Source organism: Limulus polyphemus, unplaced genomic scaffold (assembly GCF_000517525.1).
Source record: "Limulus polyphemus unplaced genomic scaffold, Limulus_polyphemus-2.1.2 Scaffold11117, whole genome shotgun sequence".
NCBI classification, from domain to species: domain Eukaryota; kingdom Metazoa; phylum Arthropoda; class Merostomata; order Xiphosura; family Limulidae; genus Limulus; species Limulus polyphemus.
In genome coordinates, this window is record NW_013676727.1 from 5,698 (window position 1) to 15,076 (window position 9,379).

At 31.3% G+C, this 9,379-nt stretch overlaps 1 protein-coding gene across 2 annotated transcripts in view; it reads right to left on the reverse strand.

Annotated features, from left to right (window-relative positions):
* Positions 1 to 4,599, reverse strand: part of LOC111083771 (nidogen-1-like) — a 7,126-nt gene extending 2,527 nt beyond the window's left edge. Inside the window, exons 1-3 of one of the 2 annotated variants that reach the window (XM_022380459.1) lie at positions 4,368 to 4,435; positions 3,954 to 3,986; positions 2,755 to 2,878 (exon numbers count right to left, since the gene is read on the reverse strand). In XM_022380459.1, the coding sequence (XP_022236167.1) occupies positions 2,755 to 2,878; positions 3,954 to 3,986; positions 4,368 to 4,383 (173 nt within the window). In that variant the 5' untranslated portion in view covers positions 4,384 to 4,435. The other variant, XM_022380457.1, reaches the window with a different exon arrangement.
* Positions 4,600 to 9,379: the final 4,780 nt, after the last annotated feature.

Below are 9,379 nucleotides of genomic sequence, written 5' to 3' on the forward strand. Positions count from 1 at the left end.
TGCTAGCTGTGAAAAGGATGCTGTTGATTTACAAAAGGATTTAGATTATTTATTAAATTGGGCAAATAAATGGCAAATGGGTTTTAACTGTAATAAATGCAATATAATGCATGTTGGTTATCATAATTTTAATTATAAATATAATTTGGATGGGAATAACCTTAACAGTATCATGAAGGAAAGGGATCTTGGTGTAATAGTTGATCAGTCTCTAAAGCCATCCAAGGAGTGTGCTGTTGCTAGTGGTAAGGCAAATAGGATTTTAGGCTGTAACTATAGAAATATTGAATACAAGTCTAAAGAAGTTATTATTTCATTGTTCAGGTCACTAGTTAAGCCACATTTGAAATATTTGTTCAGTCTTGGGCTCCTTACCTCAGGAAAGCTATTGAATTGTTGGTAATGGTTCAGAGAATGGTTACTAGAATGGTGCCTGGGATGAAGGGTTTGTCATATGAGGAGAGATTAAGATCTTTGAAATTGTTTTCTCTTGAAAAAAGAAGAGTTAGGGGGAAATCTGATTGAGGTGTTTAAGATTGTAAAGAGAATTGATAGTGTTGATGTATCATCTTTTTTCATAATTAACAGTGAGAACAGTAGGACTAGGGGACACAAATATAAATTTTGGCAATGTGGGAATAATCTTCAGCTGAAACAGTTTCATTTTACTAACAGGGCGGTTGGCTTTTGGAATGGGTCGCCTTCAGATGTTGTGGAGGCAGTACATTTAAATTGTTTTAAGAGAAATATTGATAATTATATGAATGATAAGGGCTGACTATGATTTGTTTTTTAATTTATAATAGTTTAGTTTATAGGATATGACAGCTGAGATGGACCAATAGGTCCCATGTTGTCCCTAACCATTATGTTATGTGTTATATCACGTTAAATTACAAGGTTACAAACTATAAGAGACTATATTAACTATACATCATTTCATGTTCTTATACACTATAGCAAGAAGTAATAACTCTGATGGAAAATAGAATACATACTATAACAGGAAGTATGAGCTCAGTATAGGAATATAATACATACTATAACAGGAAGTATGAGCTCAGTATAGGAATATAAAACATACTATAACAGGAAGTATGAGCTCAGTATAGGAATATAATACATACTATAGCAGGAAGTAATAACTGAAGATGAATACAGAACATACTATAGCAGGAAGTAATAATTGAAGATGAATACAATACATACTTTATCAGGAAGTAATAATTGAAGATGATTACAATACATACTTTATCAGGAAGTAATAACTCTAAAAATTAATACAGAACATACTATAGCAGGAAGTAATAATTGAATATGTGTAAGACACACACTATAGCAGGAAATAATAACTGAAGATGAGTACAATACATACTACAGCTGGAAGTAATAACTCTGAATGTGAATCAAATACATACTACAACAGGAAGTAATAACTCTGAAGATGAATCAAATACATACTATAAAAGGAAGTAAAAATTCTGAAGATGAATCAAATACATACTACAGCTGGAAGTAATAACTGAAGATGAGTACAATACACACTACAGCTGGAAGTAATAACTGAAGATGAGTACAATACATTCTATAGCAAGAGGTAATAGCTTTGAAGATGAATACAGTACTTACTTTAACAGGAAGTAATAACTCTGAATGTGAATCAAATACATACTATAATAGGAAGTAATAACTAAAGATGAGTACAATACACACTACAGCTGGAAGTAATAACTGAAGATGAGTACAATACACACTACAACAGGAAGTAATAACTCTAAAGATAAATGCAAAAAAATTCTAGAATGGGAAGTAATAACTGAAAATGAATACAATACATTCTATAGCAAGAGGTAATTGCTGTGAAAATGAATACAGTACTTACTTTAACAGGAAGTAATAACTCTGAATGTGAATCAAATACATACTACAATAGGAAGTAAAAATTTTGAAGATGAATACAATACAGTCTATAGCAAAAGTTATTACTTCCTGCTATTGTATGTATTGTACTCATCTTCAATTATTATTTCCTGCTATAGTGTGTGTTGTATTCATCTTTAGAGTTATTACTTCCTGTTAAAATATGTATTGTACTCATCTTCAATTATTACTTCTTGCTAAAGTATGTATTGTACTCATCTTCAATTATTACTTCCTGCTTGGTATGTACTGTATTTATCTTTAAAGTTATTACTTCCTGCTAAAGTATGGATTGTACTTATCTACAGTTATTATTTCCTGCTGTAGTATGTATTGTACTCATCATCAAAGTTATTACTTCCTGTTATTGTATGTATTGTATACATCTTCAGGTATTACTTCCTCTTATTGTATGTACTGTATACATCTTCAGTTATTACTTCCTGTTATTTTATGTACTGTATACATCTTCAGATATTATTCCCTGTTATTGTATGTATTGTATACATCTTCAGATATTATTCCCTCTTATTGTATGTATTGTATACATCTTCAGATATTATTCCCTGTTATTGTATGTATTGTATACATCTTCAATTATTACTTCCAAAGATGAATAGAATACATACTATAGCAGGAAGTAATAACTCTGAAGGTGAATACAATACATACAATAACAGGAAGTAATAATGGAAGATGTATACAATACATATTATAAAGCAGGAAGTAATAGCTCTGATGATGAATACAATACATACAATAATAGGAAGTAATAACTGATGATGAATACAATACATACTATAACAGGAAGTAACAATTTGATTAAGTACTAACATTTCCCAGTCTGTCCAGTATATGTTTCCATTAACGACTGTGATGCCAAAAGGATATGCAGCAGGTGTGTACACAACCCGTCTGTTTTGTCCAGAGAATCCAGCACATTCAATTCGGGCAAGTCCTTTACAAATATAAAATCAGGGTATTTAGTTGGTATGTTCATACTGAAAAACCATTTATTCTCTTATGGTTTAGTCAAACAAAAAGTTTACTAATTCAAATGAGTTATTTGATGTAAAATAAATTTTAGAGTTTTATGTTTGTGGCTGAATATCTGGTTCAGAATAATAAGATAGTAGAACAACTTTACATAACCAGAGAAACAACTAAAAAACCATAGCTTCTAGGTTATTATACTTGGACTGGGATATAGCCCATCAAAAATGATAGGGCAAGTGGTACTACCCCACCCCAACAAATACACTAACCTCACATTTCATAGCTAACTGAAATAGAGAAATTTTGTGAATTTAAGCTTGACCAACAAAGAGGCAGAAAAAGGCAGTCAAAACAGTCAAATGTTATTAAATTCCTTTGTGAACCAATCAAAATTAAGATCATTCGTGAAATGAATTCATGGCATATTCATAGAATAATTATTGGTAAAAATCAGGTGGATTAACAACTTCTAATATCAAGAAAAGCCAATGCATTTTGGTAACACTACAATGGATATTATGTCATGTTGCTTAGCAGCAAAAGTATAACTTAATATTGTTGTTAGTCTATGTACTGAAAGTATAAAATGTAATATATAGACAATAAAACTGGAAAAATATTTATCCTTTTCTTAATTCAGAAACTCCGTTGATTGAAGAGGTTTGTTTTTTAATTAAAACGTTGGTGATATAATAGAAAATAGCTTAATTCAGAAACAATTTAAGTTTAAAATAGAATCAATATTTTTACTTTCATTATTAATTTTATGCAATTGGCTCTTTCTGAAATGTTTCTACCAGTTTGAACATTTGTACACTGTCAGAAGTTCTTATAAGTCTATGTTACAAATAATGTTCATACCTCTTTAACATTACTAGGACTAATTTAAAACAAAGTTACTTGTACAAAGTAATTCAGTAAGTGTGATAGCTAACACAGTCCAAAAACTTAACTTTTTTATAGTCATTCACAAGCATGTTAGGTAACCTAAGGTCACTTCTGATCAAAACTATTCATACATGTGAAATGTAACTTACTTGAGTCAGTCCAACAGATTTCACTTCTTTCATTGTGTTATGTATCTGCTTGTTTGTTAATTTCCGGTATAAATTCTTTTCGAGGAACTTCAGTGATACAAGTCCTTTCTTAATTAAACCAGTTTATTTTTCCTCCATACAACTTTGTAATACACAGAATTTCCAACCAGTACGTTAAACTTAACTACTTTTATAACACATGCTATAAATCACAGTGATTCAAACACTTTACTTACGGTGGCTACTGTTCACTTGACTCAATTATCTATCTCTTCAAACCCCCTGGTATTTCTCGCCAGGCTTATATACTAAAAAAAGAGGGTGTCTAGCAAACACTCGGATAGTTGTGGGGTTCTTTGATAATTCGAGAAACTCCAGCACGTATGCTCCCAGTGTGTTGGCTGTCGTAACAATAGTCAACAGCCAGCATGTTTGGTAACTCGAGGTTACTTGTGATCAAAACTATTTATACATGTGAAATGTAACTTACCTGAGTCAGTCCAACAGATTTCACTTCTTTCATAGTCAACAGCCAGCATGTTTGGTAACTCGAGGTTACTTCCAATCAAAATATTTCTTCTTGTTCCATCCATGTTGGCTGTTTCAATCTTTGGTGATTCTCTGTTCCAGTCAGTCCAGAAGATTTGTCTATAAATATTGATTAGATAGTTAAAAAAATTTAATCAAACATAACAATTCAGAGTAAATAACAAAGATAAACGTTGTTCATTCATTTCTTGAGTAAAAAAAAAGCTACAGTCATGACAAGTTAACTTTTCAATTGACTAGTAACTGCTATATAGGATTAAATCATTGTCAAAATACTTACCAAAAATTTAAGTGTGATTTAAAAAACATCCATACATTTATTAAATTGAATATAATGAATAAATTGATTAATAAATAACACACAGAAACTTCAATCCCTATTGAGATAAAACAAAAACTTGAAAAAATAGGCATCTTTACAAATAAATGTTAAATAAACAAAAAGGACACATCTGCTTCATACAGTGTTTCAATAAATACACAAAGTGTAGACCCTAGTACAGTGATCCCACAAGTACCTGTGTAAATGTGTTAGTATAGTGATCCCACAAGTACCTGTGTAAATGTGTTAGTACAGTGATCCTACAAGTACCTGTGTAAATGATCACTGTACTAACACATTTACACAGGTACTTGTGGGATCACTATACTAACACCTACAAGTACCTGTGTAAATGTGTTAGTATAGTGATTCTACAAGTACCTGTGTAAATGTATTAGTATAGTGATCCTACAAGTACCTGTGTAAATGTGTTAATACAGTGATCCTGCAAGTACCCATGTAAATGTGTTAATACAGTGATCCTACAAGTACCTGTGAAAATGTGTTAGTATAGTGATCCTACAAGTACCTGTGTAAATGTGTTAGTATAGTGATCCTACAAGTACCTGTGTGAATGTGTTAGTATAGTGATCCCACAAGTACCTGTGTAAATGTGTTACTAGTGATCCTACAAGTATCTGTGTAAATGTGTAAAGATAGAGCCATTGCTCTGCTTCATAAAGTGTTTCTATAAATACATGAAGTCTAGACCTTAGTACAATGATCCCACAAGTATCTGTGTAAATGTTTAACCCTTTTGCAATGGGAGCCCCTTTAAATGCTTTTCTGTGCTAAATTCAAAATTTAATTAAACACCCTTAATATCAATGTCCTAAATTAATTTAATATTATAATGTGTGTGTTGTAATTCAAAGTTTTATTTTATCTAAGTTTTAAGTCGTTTATTACAAAATAAACATTAAACAAACTACTTAAAGCTTCAAATGTATTGTCATGTGACCTATGAAAAATCTCAACTTGACTCTCTGTATCTTTGATAATACAATAGTAATAGAGTAGAGGTATGTCTAGTCATTAAGATGCTTACATAACTTTTTGACTCACTCCTTTCAAAATATTCTAAATGAATACAGTTAAAACAAGTAATAAATTTTTTCAAACCTTAACAGATGCCACGCCCACCTTCAAAAGATTTGTTTGAGCTATATTCCTTTCCATATAATAGTTACACACATAGTGTATATAACAATTAAAAAAAAGCTCATTTTACAGTAGAAACTCACAACAGTTATTTTGAAATTGTTGCCAAGTATTTGTCACAGAGTACATGAAATTGACTATAGTATTGTTGGCTGTTTGATCAACTATACCCACTTATGGCTGTTTCTTACCTAAATATGTTATAATTAGGGATACAATTTAAATTGTATTTCAGTCTTACCATTATATTTTAGTTAATTATGTTTTAAAATGTATAATTAAGAGGTTTAAGCATTTTTTAAATGTACATCATACTTTGCATCTGTTTTCAAAGCTTACAATATTATGTGCTGAACAAAAACTTTGCTAAAGAGTTGTGCATGTCTCCCACAGAAACTGTAATATGCCTCCAAGACACCGTTGACTTGTGTCAAGATTAATGATAAGTTGTAAAAGACAAGAAAGGAAAATAAAACATTAAAAATCAACAATATGTGAAAAGGAAAGTGATGAAATTACAAATTTAACAAAAGGAAGCTCTTTAAAAATATTCAACAAAAAATTAAAAGATATTTTTTTTTACTTTCTAATTTAAATTATTTCATTGCATTGTAGAGTTAATGATATGGTAGAGAAAACGAAAAATAAAATATAAAAATTTACTTTGTAAAAACTTTTGATATCCTTTTATGAGATTCTAGAGATTATGCAAATGAAATATGAAAAATATAAGATGAAGAAAAGTATTTTTATACTTAAAATGAAAATTACTTTGCACTCAATTTGTTAAAAGTTTGAATGCGAGTAACTACAATAGAAAAATAACATCTTTTTAACGATACACTTAATTATAAAACTATCATTATTTCAATGATCCTTATGATCTTTAATGAAATCTTACCAGTTTTTGAGAGGATACATTAAGAAACCTTAGAGTTACCTCACGTATTGTTGTACAAGTGAATTTCACAACTCAATTTCTGCAAATTGCACAAGCCCCCCCCCCCCGATGAAAAAGCTGGAGACTGGACCTTTATTCTATATTGTAAAGTATTTCTATCAATATATAAAGTCTAGACCTCAGTACATTGATCTCACAAGTACCTGTGTAAATGTTTAAAGCAATGACCTTTGCTCTGCTTCATAAAGTGTTTCTATTGTTACAACATCGGAAGTCACGTGACATTGGGAACATGCGCGCTGGAATTTCTAGAAGGATCCTGACTTATCGAGGAACCCCGTGAATGTTCCAGTGTTTGCTAGATGCCCTCTTTTTTAGTATATAAGCCTGGTGAGAAAAACTAGCGCAATTGTAGAGATATAGATAGATATGTAGATAGATTGAACATAGAGAGAATTGAGTCAAGCGAACAGTAGGCACCATAAGTAAAGTGTGTGAATCACTGTGATTTATAGCTGTGTTATAAAAGTTGTTAAGTTTTATGTGACTGTGGAAATTCTGTGTACTAAAAAGTTGTATCAAGAAAGAATAAACTAATTTTAATTAAGAAAGGACTTGTATCACTGAAGTTCCTACGAAATAATTTATACCAGAAATTAACAAACGAGCAGATACGTAGCACTATAAATACATGAAGTCTAGACCTTAGTACATTGATCTCACAAGTATCTGTGTAAATGTTTAAAGACAGGACCTCTGCTCTACTTCATAAAGTGTTTGATCAATGTACTAAGGTATAGACTACGTGTATTTATAGAAACACTTTGTGAAGTAGAGCAGAGGTCCTGTCTTTAAACATTTACACAGATACTTGTGGGATCAATGTACTAAGGTCTAGACTACGTGTATTTATATCACAAGTATCTGTGTAAATGTTTAAAGCCAGGATCTTTACTCTACTTCATGAAGTGTTTCTATAAATACACGTAGTCTATACCTTAGTACATTGATCTCACAAGTATCTGTGTAAATGTTTAAAGACAGGACCTCTGCTCTACTTCATAAAGTGTTTCTATAAATACACGAAGTCTAGACCTTAGTATATTGATCTCACAAGTATCTGTGTAAATGTTTAAAGACAGGATCTTTGCTCTACTTCATGAAGTGTTTCTATAAATACACGTAGTCTATACCTTAGTACATTGATCTCACAAGTATCTGTGTAAATGTTCAAAGCAATGACCTGTGCTCTGCTTCATAAAGTGTTTCTATAAATACACGAAGTCTAGACCTTAGTACATTGATCTCACAAGTATCTGTGTAAATGTTTAAAGCCAGGATCTTTGCTCTACTTCATGAAGTGTTTCTATAAATACACGAAGTCTAGACCTTAGTACATTGATCTCACAAGTATCTGTGTAAATGTTTAAAGCCAGGATCTTTGCTCTACTTCATGAAGTGTTTCTATAAATACACGTAGTCTAGACCTTGGTACATTGATCTCACAAGTATCTGTGTAAATGTTTAAAGAGAGGACCTCTGCTTAATAAACGTTAGCATTTTCCTACATTGAAAATGTATTTCCGATAGATACTTACCTCTTTTCACAAAATAGCTTTTATCGATTAGTACTGCCCTCTATCAACACAAATTTGAATGCTCACCATTAGCCTTCTACTTCCTGCTTCTGCAATCAACATGCAAATAATCATGCAGCAGCTCTGCACCAATAAGAGTGCAACACATCCTCTACTGTGACCAGCACCCTTTTCACATTTCCACTCATTAATCACTTCTTGTTTAGCAGTAGTACTGTATGTGCTGGTTTTTGATTATGTTTTCCTTTCTACTACAGACTTAGTTTTTTTTATTATTTATTAAAATGTTCACATTTTGGAATTGTGAAATGTTACTTTTTTCATATTTTCTTACTTTTTTCAGGGGCCTTTTTGTATAGCGTATTGTCGATCAGACTTTGTGGCAAGTGGTGCCTAACAAGGAATATTTTTTTTTTAAATCTGCACTGTCCATCCTGTGACCATGCTCAATGTCAATTATATTGTAGCCCTTCCTACCACAGACCGGATGTATAATTCCAGGTGTTGGTTATGTTTCTCCATTCTATTGTCATCTATGCCTAAAGAATTACATCACAGGGTTGGATTATGGGCTAATATAAAAAGCAGAAGTTGCTGCCCATTTTTGATACTCTGCAGCATTGACTCTTCCTATTACATTTACATACAGTAGAATACACATACTTTACACTTACATTTACATATACTAGTTTACGCTTACATTTACATACACTAGCATACACTTACTTTATGCTTACATTTACATACAATAGTATACACTTACTTTACTCTTACATTTACATACAATAGTATACACTTACTTTACTCTTACATTTACATACAATAGTATATACTTACGTTACTCTTACATTTACATACAATAGCATACACTTACTTTACTCTTACATTTACATAA